This window comes from Crinia signifera, chromosome 8 (assembly GCF_055691185.1).
Source record: "Crinia signifera chromosome 8, ASM5569118v1, whole genome shotgun sequence".
Taxonomy (NCBI): Eukaryota; Metazoa; Chordata; class Amphibia; order Anura; family Myobatrachidae; genus Crinia; species Crinia signifera.
Window position 1 is genome coordinate 94449624 of NC_139224.1, and position 18126 is coordinate 94467749.

The 18126-nt window shown below is 40.9% G+C and overlaps 1 protein-coding gene across 10 annotated transcripts in view; it reads right to left on the reverse strand.

Moving 5' to 3' along the window:
* The window catches only part of KCNT2 (potassium sodium-activated channel subfamily T member 2), an 852827-nt gene that overhangs the window by 586232 nt on the left and 248469 nt on the right, over positions 1-18126 (reverse strand). For 9 of the 10 annotated variants that reach the window (XM_083156802.1, XM_083156806.1, XM_083156799.1 and 6 more), the window contains one exon: positions 4321-4400. The exons of the other annotated variant lie outside the window; for it this stretch is intronic. In XM_083156802.1, coding sequence (XP_083012928.1) covers positions 4321-4400 — 80 coding nt within the window. The remainder of the gene's footprint in view (positions 1-4320; positions 4401-18126) is intronic. 10 annotated transcript variants of the gene reach the window in all.

Here is an 18126-nt window from a genome sequence, read left to right on the forward strand (position 1 = left end):
TCCGTTACAGTGTCTTATATAGCGCAGCAGATTCCGTTACAGTGTCTTATAGAGTGCAGCAGATTCCGTTACAGTGTCTTATATAGCGCAGCAGATTCCGTTACAGTGTCTTATATAGCGCAGCAGATTCCGTTACAGTGTCTTATATAGCGCAGCAGATTCCGTTACAGAGTCTTATATAGCGCAGCAGATTCCGTTACAGCGTCTTATATAGCGCAGCAGATTCCGTTACAGAGTCTTATATAGCTCAGCAGATTCTGTTACAGTGTCTTATATAGCTCAGCAGATTCCGTTACAGTGTCTTATATAGCGCAGCAGATTCCGTTACAGTTTCTTATATAGCGCAGCAGATTCCGTTACAACGTCTTATATAGCGCAGCAGATTCCGTTACAGTGTCTTATATAGCGCAGCAGATTCCGTTACAGTGTCTTATATAGCGCAGCAGATTCCGTTACAGTGTCTTATATAGCGCAGCAGATTCCGTTACAGAGTCTTATATAGCGCAGCAGATTCCGTTACAGCGTCTTATATAGCGCAGGAGATTCCGTTACAGAGTCTTATATAGCTCAGCAGATTCTGTTACAGTGTCTTATATAGCGCAGCAGATTCTGTTACAGTGTCTTATATAGCTCAGCAGATTCCGTTACAGTGTCTTATATAGCGCAGCAGATTCCGTTACAGTGTCTTATATAGCTCAGCAGATTCCGTTACAGTGTCTGATATATTTCAAATGTAACATGCCAACACAAGTTAGCCACGCCCCCAATTCATTACCAGGCGGGCGCGAAATATGCCCTTGCTCCGGGCTCCATGGCACCTAGCTACACCGCTGCCGCAGTGTGACAGCAATTTGTGTGCTCTCACAGAGAGTCTTACCTGTCCCTGTAATGCCCGACACGCTGTCCAAGGATTCTGGCATCTGGCAAAGCTAGACACTGGGCACCACCTCTGCCACATAAACCTCTTGACCAGGGTCCTGGGGGAGTTTCAGTGGCAGCCGGTGTGATGGAGCTGCTGTGCTGCCATTGCTATGACTGACAGCGCAGCCAGCCCTGCAGCGTGCTGCTGTTGTGAAACCTAAATTTCTGTTACAAAATTAGAAAAAACTTGTGGGATTGCTCAAGGCAATCCCTGCTGACAATAATATACCAGCTTCCTGCAGGCACCAACAAAAAACTGATGAGCTGAACATGGAGGCGGGGTTATATGGGAGAGGAACCGTGCATCCTGGAATGCCTCAAAGTTTTGCTGATTGGTGACAAGGACCTCTGGATCCACCTACAACCCCGATGTTATCCCTATGGGAACCATGAACCACGAAGAAAGAGAGGTAAGTTAACAAAGGTAAGTCTACCATAACTCTCTTTTTTTTACATCAGAATGGGCTATTTTTGGTATGCTCCATCAAGGCCAAAGAATTTTTCGAGGCGTCGTAAACTTTTATTATTTATTATTATTGCTGCTAAAAAAATAAATTAATTTTACAGCTATGGACTCATTCCGAGACTCCTCCCTTTACACTATTTAAAGAAAAGCTATTTAATTTATTCCAGATGGATTGGATGGAAGCTTCCCTTAGCAAAGAGTCCTAGGTTGCTATTTTCTTTGAACTCTGGGAAAGTTTTATCTCAAACCCTCTCTGACCCAACAAAGTTATTGATTGCTAAAATGCTTCTCATCAACATCCTGGTACCTAACACCATTAACAGCTAATGATCATCCAATCTAAGGAATACACTTTTTGTGTTCTGAGAGACGTGTCCTTTGTATATGAATTGTTAAATCAGTATGTACCTTTCTCTGATGTTTTGCTATCATATATTACTTGATATACTTATTTTTTGATTACTTATTGTACTCAGTAATGTGTACTTTATACAAATCAGTTTTTCTAATACATGTAAAAAAAAATAAAAGCAGAGAAGGAGGCCTGGCTGCAGGCTCTGATTGGACACCCCCTCAATGGCAATGCAGAAGACTCTGGCATTGTGCCAGAGTCTACTGCACACATACACAGGTCTCCAGGAATATGGGGCCTGCATTGCATTCCTGAGCATTGTAAACCTGGCACCCATTATAAATATGCTAGTGGTCTGAGTGAATATTAAGAAAGAGGAGTTGGGACTAGCAACCATGTCATCTCTGCTGTGGCTCCCCAGTATTCACCACTCTTGAGCAGCTCTCTCCCACAGAGTAGTCTAGCATTTGCTGGCTATCTGGGATTTTGTTTATAAACACTTCAATCTTACCCCTATCCTTCACTCTTTAATTCTGTTATTCCACAATCTGGCTTTCCCTTAGGTTTATGTAAATCCATCTTTTAACATCTGGCTCTTAGGTAATATATATATATATATATATATATATATATATATATATATATATATATATATATATATATATATATATATATATATATATATATATATATATATATATATACAGTGTGTGTGTATATGTATATATATATATATATATATATATATATATATATATATATATCATTAATGATACTTTTTCCTCCATTTTCAGACATCTGTGATTGAATGGAAATCCCATCCACAGATTTCTTCAGATTTTTACAAATTTGTCACTTTCACTCTAAAATGAACTTAACTCTCAGTAGGGTACCTTTATCCTCTTTTGAATATACTTGATGGAAAAGGTCTTCTACCAGGGGTCTTATCACTAATATTTATGCACTTTTTGTCAAGGGGTCTGGCTCTGCCTCTGATCCCCATGAGATGGCATTGGAGCTGGATCAAGGAAATCCCATAGATCCTAAGGATTGGGCAGAAATTTGGGACAATGCCTCTTCCAGCTCCATAAGTGTGAATATTATGGAAAATGTACTATATACAAACTGCTGTATCGCCTGTATTATGTACCTTCACAACTAGAAGCTATGTTCCTCACCTTACTTTTGCATCTATTTACGTCCATTATTCCTTTTGATTCCGAATATTTTCTACTTCTATTAACCCTCCATACCCTTACTTAACACCAAAATAAGCTGATACTTCACATTGACCTATCAAATAGCTACTGACTGGACCATCCCCTATAACTATTATGGAAACATAACTGCCATTATCCGCATCTCCTACAATCCACTAAATAAAATCTGGTCTTCCTGGTTGACTTCTCAAAACCTTCCCCATTTGGCCCCTGATATTTTTATATTTTGATCATTTGAGTAGCTGACAACTCTTTGGGGTCTGTTAGAGCTATGTGCATGGAGGTCACCCCCCTCTACTTTCTTATAATCTTCCTTTGCCTATTCATTTATTTCAATCTTCTATTTCTTCCACTTAATTCCTTCTTTTTTCTCTGATTCCTTCTTTCTAAATCCTATTGACAGTTTGCCACACCCTCACTGTGAGATTTTCTTCATATCCTTATATTCTTGTAAAAAAAGGATCACTTTGTTATCTAATTTATTATGATAATCATATCGTTTGCTAATGAATACGTTATGATACTACTGTATGTTTTGCTTTAAATTTTATTGTGATCCACCCAATAAATTGTGTTTAAAAAAGAAAAATAAATTGCCCCGGGTGTCAACGTGTTTGAGTTTGAATTTTTTCCTCCTTTTTTCCACATGTCAAGCAGATTTGTTCACATTTTCATAAACAATACGTTATAGCAGCTGTTCCCAATCTTTTTTGAATCACGGCACCTTTAAACAGCAGAGTTTTTTTTATGGCACCCCTAGGCCAAAACAAAAAATGTAGGTTAAGTTTCAGTTATGTGGTAAAGGGCAGGATTAGCTTCTATTTGTACACATATTTTATATGATTAGATTATGATTTGATTAGCAGTCACCATTTGACCATAAATAATTTTAAATGGTCTTGGACCACTAACCCGTGGCATCCCTGCAAGTGTCCCGAGGCACCCAGCCATGAAACACAGTTTGTATAGTATACTGCTATATGTAACCTACACATATGTACATTTGGGTGTGGTATAGGGTACCGACAGTCGGGATTCCGACAGTCATTATCCCGACGTTGGGATCCCGACTGCCCGGACTCAGACAGCATGGTGAGCGCAACAAAGCCCATTGCGGGCTGGCTGTGCTCACCATGATGCGGTCATGGTGGCTCACTACGCTTGCCACCTATTCTATTCTACCTCTATGGGGGTCGCGGACCCCCACGAGGGAGAATAGTGGGTGGCCGTCGGGCACCTGTCTGTCAGAGTTTTGACAGTCGGGATCCCAACATCGGGTAAATGATTGTCGGCACCCTGGACATTTTTGTCTGTGCAGAAGTGTGAATAATAACTACTGTATACAGAAATGGAGTACTTACTTGATCTTTGGTTTTTAATGAAGAAAAGTTTCAGTCTCTCTTTAAAGGTGTTTTCATTTACATAAAATTCTACTTGTACTCTGTGAAGAGAGCAGACATGAAAACATAAGTGGAACTGCAACCTAGTGTATATCACATGCCAAAATACAGTAAGTTGAGCATAGACTGATTGTCAAATGCAGGACAGCTATTACTTTATACAGTATGATATCCAGCTGATAGGTCCACATTTTCTAGGTCGACAGACAGTACGTCAATACCAAAAGGTCGGCATGCAAAATTTTGACATTTAAAAAAAATACCAACATGCAAAAGTACTGTATAGTGAGCCATGCAAAGGTATGGACTACACTAATTGGGGCCCGTGTCAACCTCAAAAACTCATGCCAACCTTTTAATGTATCAACCTTTTCATGTTGACATTTTGCTTGTGTTTGCATTTTGTCAATGTCAACATTTTTTACGTTGACATTTAATCAATGTCGTCATTTTGTCAAATGAAAATCAAGATAGAACTCACAAGCATGAATCAATAGAACATTAGTAAAACTTTGCAGGACTCCATAGGCACCAGCACAACAGGGAAATTTACTCATGATTATCTGCAAAGTTGGCTGTTGATGCAGCTCAAAATATGTATGTCAAACAGACCACTTTTTCGAATCTGAGTTTGCAGACGCCTGCATGGGTCAGTGAGATTGGCTAGGGGTAAAAAAGATGTAAGGGTCTCCCATATATTTTATACCAACAACAGCCTCCACTAGTCAGTATGATAATGCCACAGCTGGGGGACTGCATCCAGCTGTGGGCCCGGAGTCCCTGGGGGGAGTGAGGACTCCCTCAATAAATGGGTTCCTTAACTCTAGGGCAGGTAAGATCCAAAATCAGGACAGTTGGAAGTTATGCTCTATTACACTGCCGCGTACAGGACCATGTACCCATACTATGTCACAGCTCATTGAGCTTTCACAGTTATAATGGCAACATTAGTGATATGGTTCAAGTATTGAAGACAAGAAGCACCATATTGACACAATGGGGTTATTCAGACCTGATCGTAGCCCTATGACTTCACAAGGTGGTTGATTATTAGATGACAGCGCATGCATACAAATTGTACAAGGCCATTCATCAAAAATGAATAGTGTCTTATCTGATCGCTAGCCATTTGAAAGTTTGACAGGAAGCCGGCATTTGGGGGTGGAAACGCAGGCATGCCCAGGAGTTTTCAGGAAGTGTGTGTGACATCAACTCCTGGCTCAATCAGCCGGTTTCTATTGTACAGGCTGTGTAGGTTCTGAGTTATGCACAGACTGCACACACTGAAAAAACATTTGTTGGTAATGGTGCGTACACACGGGGGGAAATATATTGCTAGCAATATATTGCTTGCAATATATTGCTGAGCAATATATTGCTCAGTGTCTCCTTTTCATCAAGCGACCAGAGATGGTCGCTGATGAAAAGGAACCTCTGCTGGGGGAGCCGCAGAGGTAATTAGCTGGTCGCAGGAGCAAGCTCCTGCGACCAGCGATTACAGTGGGGCACAAAACGGGAGCACGCACCCGGCGATTTATCGCCGGGGCACACTCCCAATCACTGGCAATATGGTCGCCTGCGACCATATTCCCAGCGATTATAGCCCCTATCGCCCCCATGTGTACACAGCATAAGAGAGGTGCAAATGGATTTGAAGCTATTCACCAATCAGTGTGATTTTCCGAAGACATTTGCAGCCTTGCACAGGGCGGGTGGTTCACTGTGGCAGGGCAGCAGCAATGTGATCGCCGAGCTCTGTAACTCTGCAGAGCAATGATCAGGTCTGATTAACCCCCAGTGTTTTGAACATCAGCTGGGAGTGCCTGTCTGGATGGAAGATGTTAAGAGATTCCGTAGTATTGGAAGCTCGTGAGATAAAGTACAATCTGCTATTTATTTAAACATACTAATAAATGAATCTCTGAGTGTACACACTTTCTCTGGCATGTGAATGATAGGAAACTGCAACCATCTGCTGGTGCCTTCATTTAAGTATCAGGCATTGTGTGTATTTTACGGATTTAATTCCTAGTATTTCATTTTAATCATAATGTTTCTGTACATTTATTTATATACACTTATATAGACTTTACAATAAGGTTTAGTTTGGTACTTGTGTATTATCTGTCGGAATGACTGTCGGAATCCCGACTGTCGGTACCCTATACCACACCCAAATGTCCATATGTGTAGGTACTATTGTAAAGCGCAATGGAATCTGCTGCGCTATATAAGAAACTGTAAATAAATAAATAATTATCACGGCGCCCACTACTCCATTTGCGTAGAAGGCTATTCACGGTAGTGAAATCGCATCGCATCCATTGCATGCCATATTGTATGGCATGCGATGCAATGTGATTTTCCTATCTAATGTATTCACTGCTCTGTGTCAGTGAATCTATTAAAAACATAGGATGCGATAAAAAATTGCATCGCATCGCATGCCATTATTGTATGGCATGCAATGAGATATCGGTTCTGATGGAACCTAGAATAATGCCATTTAATGGTAAAATTACATAGAATGTAATTCTATTCCACGTCATCCCGAAGCATGGCGAGCGCAGGCGGTACGCGTCCGACCGATCTTTTCACTCCCACTATCCACGTCGCGTGGAGTTGATCTTATATAGGGCCAGATTCTCTAAGCTTCAAAAGCGATAAAATCCAGAGTGATAAACAGCCAGCCAATCAGCTCCTAACTGCCACGTCACAGACTGTATTTGAAAAATGTCAGGCAGGAGCTGATTGGCTGGCTGCCGCCGCTCACCACACTTTGGGATCACGTCGATACTGGGGGGGGGGCTTAATTAATGACATTTTATGTAATTTAATGCTATAGTATTCCATTATAAGCATCAAAACCGCATTGCATGCCATACAATAACGGCATGCGATACAATGCAATGCAAATTCACTACATTTGAGTACATAGTAAAATCGGGTGCCGTGCTAATACACAAGTACCTTTAGTTTTATTGCTTTAAAACACATGTAAATACACCATCTATAAATCAGCTGTCCCACATCCCACCCACGGACAGCAATGTCCCACGGTGGTGTGTGTAGGGGGCAGCACTTCGGAGTCCCCTCTCATTAGCTGTTCTGCTTAGCAGACCATTGGTGATTAGACGCTGTGCGCATGGCATCTATTCACAGGAGGGAGAGGGACAAGGGGCATGTCAGCAGCTCACAGAGCGCTGCCCATGCCCCCACAGTGATGAATGTGTGGGCATGGATCACAATAGCAGCATTGCCATGAAGCCATGCCCTCTTTCAGTGTGACCACATGCATACCAATCATAAACATTAAACCTAATACATTAGGGTCTGTGCAAATCTCTACTCCCAATGGACCTCCTCACCCTCCAATGAGAGTGAGCACTCAAGTGATCTGGTCTTCTCTCAACGTTATGACATTTCACATTACTCCAATTCCCCATACACCCTCTCTGACTATTACCTGCTTTTTTTATTCCTTTGTTCTTCACCACTACCCGCTAAGGCTACCATCACCAAGCATAAAATTGAGGCTATTGACTCTATTTCCTTAGCCTTTAAAATTGACTCCCTATTCTCCCTCCTACAATGCCTCTCTTACTTTTACTCTTGACTTTGTTGCTCCAGGGACCACTACTCCCCCTCGCAAATCAACACCTGAAACGTGGCATTCAAACTACAGCAAATATCTGAAAAAATGTTCATGAACTGCTGAGTGACAGGGGGGAAAGCACGCTCTAGTAGACGTCCCCCATTTAAAAGATATGCTCTCATAGTACATTGATGCCCTTTCTCTCTCTAAACCATGGGCCTTCAACCTGTGGCCCTCCAGATGTTGTGAAACTACATGTCCCAGCATGCATTGCCACATTTTTTTCCTTTAAGAGCATGCCAAAACTGTCAGGGCATGCTGGGACATGTAGTTCCACAACATCTGGAGGGCCACAGGTTGAAGACCCATGCTCTAAACAGTCATATTTCTCTACATCACTTCAACGCCCTCTTCTGCCCACCATACTCTTCACTCTCTGCCTTCGACTTTGCTACTCCAACCTCACTAACCATTTCTGTTCTGTCTCCTGTAATGACTTCACTTTCCTCACTTCCAATAACAGTTGGTGTCCTCAAAAGTTCTGTTTTGAGACCTCTCCTATTCTCCATATATACTTTCTCTGTAGATGAACTCATTGGCTCTTTTGACCACCACTATTATCTCCATACTGATGATTCCCAGATTGACCATTTCTCCCTTGACCTATCGCCCTCTCTCCGTACTAATATCCCCAATTTATATATTCTATCACTTTGTGTATGTACCATGCTTTCTTAAACTTAGCATGTCTAAGACTGAGCTGATCACACTACCTCCTCTCATCCCCAAGTGCACTGTCTTTATGTTTCTCTGACTCCCCCCTCTCCTTCCAACTATGCATTAAGCACATAGTCTGGATCAGGCCCCTTTGTTGTCTCTTGATTGGACTACTGTAATATTTTTCCTGCCTGGCCTTCCTGGACCTGTCTCCTCCACTCCAATACTGCTGTCTGGCTTTACATCTATGAACATACTACATTTGCCTCCTCTCCAACAAGCTCTGCACTGATTCCCATTTAGAATCTAATTTAAGTTACACACACTAACTTACAAAACCCTCAACCATTTCTTTCCTTTATAGATCTCTGACCATCTACATTAACACTCTTGCCTGCCCACTTCACTCAACAAATAATACATGTCCTCTTAATTGGATGCTCTCTCTCATTCATGCAGCCAAGCTATTGCACATGCTTTTCCCTATTTCTGATATTTCTTCCTATCAGATTCCCCATCTATATACAACACTTCCAACAGATTCTCAAGACCCACGTCTTCCCCTAACCCAGCCATCCCTCATCCCAACCCTTTGTTCCTCACTGTTACCCTATCTGTGTCACCACTATCTGTCCCTTTGGAATGTAATCTCTCAGGAGCAGGGCTCTCTCCCCTCATGAGCTTATCCTTCTCTTACTTTTCATGTCATCTACTCCACACTACCTATTATGGCAACGAACCCATGGTTGTGGCTGTACTTCTGATTATTTCAGTGTCATTACCCCTGAAGCAACAATGTTTATATACCATGTGCTTCTCCTACATTGTCTTGTACTGTAAGCTACTGTTTTATAGCTCTGCTGATTTGTTTATATACTTTGTTAGACCCTGTGGAACCCTTGTTGTGCTTAATGAATATTAATAATAATAATAATAATAAAAAAAATGTTTATAATAATAAGTCATCCTTCTCCAAACAGTAGCATTTGATATTACACGATGTTGCCCATCTGTATATGTTGGCTGGGCCCCTTACTAAACTTTGAGTCACCAAAGCACAAAGCATCAATTGCTAATTGATGCAAAGACCAAGGGGGTTATTCTAGTTCATTCTTTCTGACAAAATCCTTCTTAGATGGACAAAACCATGTGCACTGCGGGTGGGGCAGATGTAACTTGTGCAGAGAGAATTAGATTTGGGTGGGGTTTTTCTTCAAAGTGAGATCTATATTGCAGTGTAAAATAAAGCAGTCAGTATTTTCCCTGCACAGAAACAAAATAACTCACCCAAATCTAATTCTATCTGTACATGTTACATCTGCCCCCCTGCAGTGCACATGGTTTTGTCCATCTAAGAAGGATTTTGTCAGAAAGAATGAACTAGAATAAACCCCCAAGGCACAACATAAATTTATGTCCAACTCTGTATGTCTGTCTCCCTGATTAAACCTTCTGTTTTGGTAGGCTGAAATGGCCCGCTGAACATGAATAAAATGCCAGGTAACAAATGCATGCAAGTGTGATTCCACTTGTCCAGTACTTTCACTGGTATATAAGCTGTTCATGCTATTCAAATGCAAACAATTGGATGTTTAATATGTGGAATGTTAACTAGGTCACATGTTTCTCCCAAGACTGTCCTAACGCAATGACCCATGTGGCTTTCACTCCAGAAATCTTACTTCTACCGGGACTGTGATCTCCTATCCTGCCTCATGACAATAATTTCCCTGCAGGCACTCTCATACAGTACATATCTGCATAATAATACAGAGAACTCACTGCATCTGTTCACTAAATACAAATGTGGGCTCCTGACATATTTGCAGAGAACCACTGGTAAAAAAAAAACCCACAAATTAAAATGTGTTGTGGCAAATTGTTTAACACGCTTTTTGCTGTCCATGTGCTCAATTATTTTTTTTCTTCAGCCATTGTAAAAATAGGAAGATAAGTATGTATAAAATAACGATATGGTTTGTTGAGCTATATGTACACGAAAGCACTGCTACACAGCAAAGTGCAGATTATAGCTGATTAAAAGCCTTAGATTTGCTTCTTATCACCTGCCATGTTGCTTTCACAGAGTAAGCTACAATTCTGAAAAATACATGTCTAATGCCCCTAGGGATAAATAAAGCATTAGAAGCCATAATCCTTGGTATAGGAAAAATGATGAACAACATTGGCAGGGTCTTCCGATGTTAAAGCTCTAGATTTCAATTTTTAATTATGCAAGAAAAAAAACCTGCTTAAGTACTGACAACACTTCTTAGTACTGAAAAGGAGCTAAAAGACTTAAAATCAACATACACTATGTAAGTACACTATGTTGATACATAAGGTAAGATAACAATTGCTGTTGGTTAGGAAGTTACATAAAAGCTATGGATGTACAGAGTCAACATTACACCTTCTCTTTTGTGTTGGTTATTAATTATTGTTCTATACATATCTAGGTTTATAATTGTTTTTATTTAGTCTACTGAACCCCCCAAAGCACCAGGATTGATAGTGAAAAGGCACTACCATCCTCAATTATATTTAGTGTTCCCCATGACCGCCAAGATCACTCTGTACATGCACACGGACTCTTGGGTCATAAACCAGGGAGTCCAGTGATGGGCGCTTATTGAAAATGACAGTACTTTTCAGGAAGCTGTCCTTTACTTTACTAATTCCATAGTATATAAGTGCATATGCAATTAGAAACAATGCAATTCACTGCTAAAAGTGTGATGGGATGTACCGATGAGGGTTAGTGCATCCTGCCAGTGGTTAAGCTTATGAGTAGTGAGCCCAGGTGCAAAAATATAATTTGGGCCCCCCAGCTTGACCCAAACCCAAGCTCACAATATGCAACACAGGAGTGAGTGACAGGCAGAGTGTGAAAAGGAAAAACAGTGGGTGACAGGGGCAGCAGTGGGCTCTTTAGTCTTCAGGGGCCTCTGTACACTGCACCTACAGCACCAATGGTAGTTCCACCTCTGCATTCTGCCCTTTATATGAAAGGTTATTACAGAATTACTTAAAAAGACAGCCAATCATAGGGCCTGAACCTTGGATATTGCTTAGATAAATAAAATGGCAGCAAAAAATATAAAATGTGCCCTTCTACCAAGACATGTGTAATTATAGAGAGATGTGAATTGTCAATATTAATAATGTTGACAAATCCTGCAGTATGTGTACTGTGTAAGCAGTGTGGAAATAATGATAATTAAAGCATTTTACTTTGTCAGCATTATACTGTATACTGTAATGATAAATCTATATTACTAATTAATACATATAAAATCAATAAATACAAAAAATGAAGAAAACAATTATACTGTAGATAACAATTGAAACTTATCAGATAATGGCCCTACATATTAGTGGACTACTTTAATGCATTCTATTTAAAATGTTCTACTTTTGTAATTTGGGGATAAAGGCTACCCTCTTTATTTGGCTACATGCACCTGAGGTCACAATGATTTACTTAATGGTCTTGTAAAAAAAAAAATCCCACTACTGACATGGCAAAATGGCCACCCTGGGTTCCTCATTTCCTGTTCTGAAGTCCTGCATTATACTGATCTCCACAACCTGGGCTATGACCAGGTTTTTATCTGGAATCAAATTTTGGCCCTTATTCAGATCTGATCGCAGTACAAATTTGTTCTCAAAATTGGCAAAACCATGTGCACTGCAGGTGGGGCAGATGTAACGTGCAGAGAGAGGTCAATTTTGGTGGGGTGTGTTGAAACTGAGATCTATATTGCAGTGTAAAAATAATGCAGCTAGTATTTACACTGCACAGAAACAAAATAACTCACACAAATCTAACACTCTCTATACATGTTACATCAGCCCCACCTGCAGTGCACATGGTTTTGCCCATTTTGAGAAGAACAAATTTGTACTGCGATAAGATCTGAATAAGGGCCCTTGAGCATTAATGATGCCCTTAGCATGTCCTCCTGTTAAATAGCCACAGATGTGTCAAAGCCTGTTCTAGTAAAAAGCCTATCTGGCCAACCACCCTTACTATACAAATCAAGTATGCAGATCATTATCGATTGCTGGAGACTTCTTTTCTGCATTTTTGCATCTCAATCGGAATGCCAAAAATGAAACTTGTACCTGAGAGAAAGGCTTTTATAATATCCATTCTTGTCACCATTATTGCCACTTTTTTGACAAGGTTAGTTATTGAAAGTGAAAACTTGCAGCAAACTCCATAAATAAATAGAAAAAAAAACACATAAAAAACAAAATAACAAAATAAAAATGAGTATTAAGGATTTATTTTGCTTAAAACACACAGTTATACAAATGGTTTAGAAAATATTCATTCAAATGTACAAAATAATCACCTGTATTAAATTACTTTCCACAAGTCCGCAGAGTCAATTATTAAGCATAATTCAGGAGCTACATTTCCTGCAGGCTAAGCCAATGAATCTTTATGTGCACTATTATTTTGCAAAAATAGAAGAGGTTTAAGAGAATATTTGCATATCAACAGCTGTGATTAATTATGTATTAAACATGCTCCATTGTAAGTGGGATTTATGCAGAGACATTTCCATTTCTAGATGAGATTAGTCAAAGATCGAATAAACTATTAAGACATTTATTGTGTGAAGTTGGATATACTGTCTGTAAAGAAGTAGACCGGTAGCAGGCTATTATAAAATATCACATTTTCTGTTATGTTGGATGTTAACTTTTTTAATTAAGCTGTACACAGAATAAACACATAGCGGCAGATGCTCACGTTAAATGCTGTTGTATATAACGTCACAAATGTGTTAAATGTGTTTGCTGAAGAAAATTATATGGTACTTGTTTCCTAGCACGGCCAAACCGATTTCCATCAGGTTGGTCGCGTCGGAAAAATCGCGTCGGTCGCATCGCATCGATCAACGCAATTTTTTTTATTGAATCAAATGTGAATAGGGTCCCTGGGACCCGATTTTACATTAGATTCAATGTTAAATATTCCCGACACCCCCAATTTCACACCCTCAACGCCACCCCACGATTGACGTGAACCCGAAGCGTGGCGAGCGCAGTGAGCCCGCGAAGGGCGGCGGTGCGCGTCCTCCGACCTTTTCATTCCCCTACTATCCACGTCGGCGTGGAGTTGAGAATATAAAGTGTGGTGAGCGCAGCAAGCCACTGAGCTCGAAGCGTGGCGAGCGTGCGCTTGCCACACTTTATATTCTCAACTCCACGCCAACGTGGATAGTAGGGGAATGAAAAGGTCGGAGGACGCGCACCGCCGGCCCTCGCGGGCTCGCTGCGCTCGCCACGCTTTGGGTTCGTGTCAATCGTGGGGTGACGACGGGGCCATATACAATGTGAAATGGGTCATATTGGCCCATTTCACATTGTTTCCTATGTGAGATGGACTTAATCAAGTCCATCTCATCTTGTGCCATTATAATGGCACAAGACCGACGCGATGCTCCCGATTTCAATGTTAAAAATGATTTTAACATTGAAGCCTATGGGGAAATCGCGGGCATCGCGTCGGTCGCGTCTGGGGCCATGTTAATGGCCGCGACCGACGCGATGCCCGCGATTTAGCGTTTGACGGCTAAATGGACCTGATTTCAAAGGAAATCGGGTCCATCGCGGGCATCGTGTACCTTAACTTTAAGGTACACGATGCCCGCGATTGTGGCCGTAGTAAGAAACAAGTACCAATTATATTATTATTGCATAAGCCAGGGGTGGATTGGGTTGGGAAAGCAGCCCGGGAAAATTATTGAAGCAGCCCTCATGGGCGTATATTGTTATAAAGGGGTAGGCTTTGGTGATGGGTTTTTTTTTTTTATTGAAATTGCCAATATTGGTTAAAATTATTAATAATAGCATGTGTCTATTGCTCCCACAGAGAAAGCCAGTGCAGATGCAGAGGTGAGGCACTGGTCTATACAAATGACACTAAACACATTGCTCTTTTTTATGAGGTTTAATTAGGAATTTAGTGTCATTTGTAAATGCCAGAGGTGCAACCCCCCCCCCCCACACACACACACACACACACACACACACACACACACACACACACACACACACACACCACCTGTGTAGATAGATAGATAGATAGATAGATAGATAGATAGATAGATAGATAGATAGATAGAGGTGCTGAGAGCTGGGTAGGGTGGTGAAAGAGTAAAGGGGAGATAATGACAGGTATAGGAGGGGAAAATAGAGAAAGGCAGGGTGAATAATGGGAAAAAGAGGAGGTGGACACCCAGAGATGAATGGTACTGAAGGGAGAGAGAGAGATTATATAATGGGTTGAGAGAAAAGTGTAGCGGTGTACAGAAGGGTAGAAAAGTAGATAAGCTATGGAAAGGTGCAAATGGGGGTGGGGTGAATGATAGTAGAGAAATCAAAGTATATGGAGATCACTTTTTTTCCGTTAAAGCAAAATTAAAAACCCCATTGATACATATTTTAGTAAATTGCATTCTCACATTGTAGGCTTAATTTAGTACTGTGGGAGGCACAAAATCATGATCCATCACTCCCACAAGTAGGTGAATATTCAATTGTGAGTGAAGTCAGCAGTTTACATATTCCTAAGGCCCCTCACTTGTCTAACTTGTCCTAAGGACAAGTCGGACCCCTTTTTCCCAGAGCCCCTTCGGCAGCTCTTTCTGGAGGCTTATATACGATGTGGCAATTAATGTTTAATTTTTGCATGCAATAAATCGCATATGATTTATCACACGTAATATTTCTGTGAGCTGAAGGTGGGAGGCAGAAGAATTCAAAAAGACACATTCAAAAGAATGGACGGGTGCTGATTGGCTGAGAGAGGTCACCTCAGCCAATCAGCTGCCTCCCATTCATACGGAACCTGCCCATTCTTTTGAATGTTTTTTTTTTACTACCTTTCCCAGCGAAAAGGTATGTAGAGCGGCAAGAGCACCCCTTCTATGCAGCGCTTCTGCAGTCATGCAGACTAAAGTGAAGCTTGAATACTTAAGTGACTTGTGAGTTTGAAACAGAAGCAGGTGAGTTTATCTTGCATTCTGTCTGTCTTGTATTCTTTATCTGTCTATGTATATAGAGACTGTAATTTTGAGGGAGAAATCTAAGTGTGATTTTGGTTGTTCCTGTATCTTTATAGTGTATTGTTACTAGGTGTGAACAGAAACTAGGAGGAGGAGCTAAATCTAGGTGTGAAGAGAGATTAGGGGAGGAGTGTAACAGCTGCCTGACATACTATATAAGTAATGAGCAGACTCATTTGGAGCTTGCTAATTGAGAGAGATGCTTGCTGACTAAAGTGAAGATTGAATACTTAAGTGACTTGTGAGTTTGAAACAGAAGCTGGTGAGTTAGAATACAGAAAAAGGTGAGTTTGAGCTCAAAAGCCTAAACACATATTATTGTTATTACTATACAATTGATGCAATGTGTTTGGCCTGGTGCAGTGGAAGTAATGCATTTGTTTTGAGGGAGACATTCTGGAGACTTGGCTACTGTCCAATCTGCAAACAATTTTCTTTGTTGCAGGAGGAGATAGCTAAACTGCATGCTATGCTACGTAGGATGTCTGTGTCCTTGAGACCACCACTGCCTCAGAGATCCCCCAGAATACATTCTGCCTGGACTGCTGTGGGCTCTGAAAGGAAGAGACTTACAGAGGGCCTCAGACACATCCCCCAAGTGGTCACACTGCAAAACTCATATGCTGTTCTTGCAAGGCTGGAATGTATGACCAACATAGGCAATAAAGAACAGGAAGATATGGGAACTTCTACTTCTATTAACTGTAGGACCAGGAAAATTTGACTTCCAAAAAGGACTGCACTTCTCTTGGGAGATTCCATCATTAGAGGAGTAAATCTGGGAAATACTACTAAAGTAGAAAAACAAGTAAGGTGCTTACCTGGAGCCACAGCTCCAAGAGATAAAGAATGCATGCTAAGATTTGTAAAGGCAGCAAGAAAAGATGGGGAGGTGGATGTCATCATCCACCTTGGCACAAATGACCTGGTTAATGCTGAAGTCATGGCCGTAAAAGATGAATTTAGGAAGTTAGGAACCGCTCAAAAACAGGTGGCAACCACTGTAACTTTTTCAGAAGTATTGCCAGTACACCAAGGGGAAGATAAAACTCTGAGAATCAGAATCTTCAATGTTTGGCTAAGGAAATGGTGCAATGAGGAGAGATTTGGATATTAAGGTCAAAGTCAAGCTACCTGGCAAGACAGAGCCTTATATAAAAGTGATGGCCTGCAAACATCTTCAAGGGGAACAAGAATATTAAGTGAGAAGTTTGGATGCTTCATCAGCAACTATTTAAACTAGCAGAGGGGGGCAGTGAACCAAATATGAATGAAGAAATCTGCTCCCCTAACCTAGAGGTATTGTCTCTGCTGGTAAATGGAATAGGAAGCCTATCCACTGCAACAGAAGATAATGCCAATCAAAACTGAATAGATATAGGCAGAAAAAAGGACATAGCTAGCACCAGGAGAAGCACAAACAAAACTTTAAGAGCTATGTGTGCAAAGTTTAGGAAATAAAATCGCAGAACTAATTGCAATAATGACAAGGGATGAACTGGATATTGTGGCTATTACAGAGACATGGTGCAATGAAAATCATGACTGGGACATAGCTATACCAGCATATACTTTATTTAGGAAGTACAGAATGGAAAGAATCGGAGGAGGGGTTGCAATATATGTGAAAAAAAAGCATAAAGACTACCTTAATACAAAGTATTGAAGAAAAAACTGAGGCCCTTTGGGTGACCATAGAAACAAGGGATAAGGCGATTCTTCGTATAGGGGTGATCTACAGATCACCAGGCCAGGACATCAATAAAATGGCATTAAAAGGAGAGGTGATAATCATGGGAGACTTTAATCTACCTGATGTAAACTGGGAGCTGCCTGTTGCAAGTTCCACCAGATGTAGGGACATTCTGAATTCCTTGCAATTCCCAGCAATTGGTGAGGGAGACCACTCGTAAGGACGCAATATTAGACTTAATACTTACAAATGGTGACAGAATATCATATGTAAATGTGGGTGAAAACCTGGGATCCAGTGACCATAAGTCAGTATGGTTTAAAATAAAAAAGAGACCAACTCATCGCACACAAAAACAAAGGTGTTAGATTTTAGGAAGGCTGATTTTGCAGAGATGGAAAACTCTGTAAGGGATTCTTTGGCAGAGTGTAGGAACTTGGAAGGAGTGCAGGAGAAGTGGGAAAAATTAAAAAGTGCAATACTGAAAGCAACAGAACTTTGTGTCAAAAGAGTTAGGGGCAACAATTCCAGAGGAGAAAGTCCTCACAGAACTCTCAAAACAGAAAGTGGATAAATCAATGGGGCCAGATGGGATACATCCACCGGGTGACGCGAACGGGCCCTGAGGCACCTCAAGCGCTGATCCACATTCAACGGAGCTGTAGCCTTGAGAACAT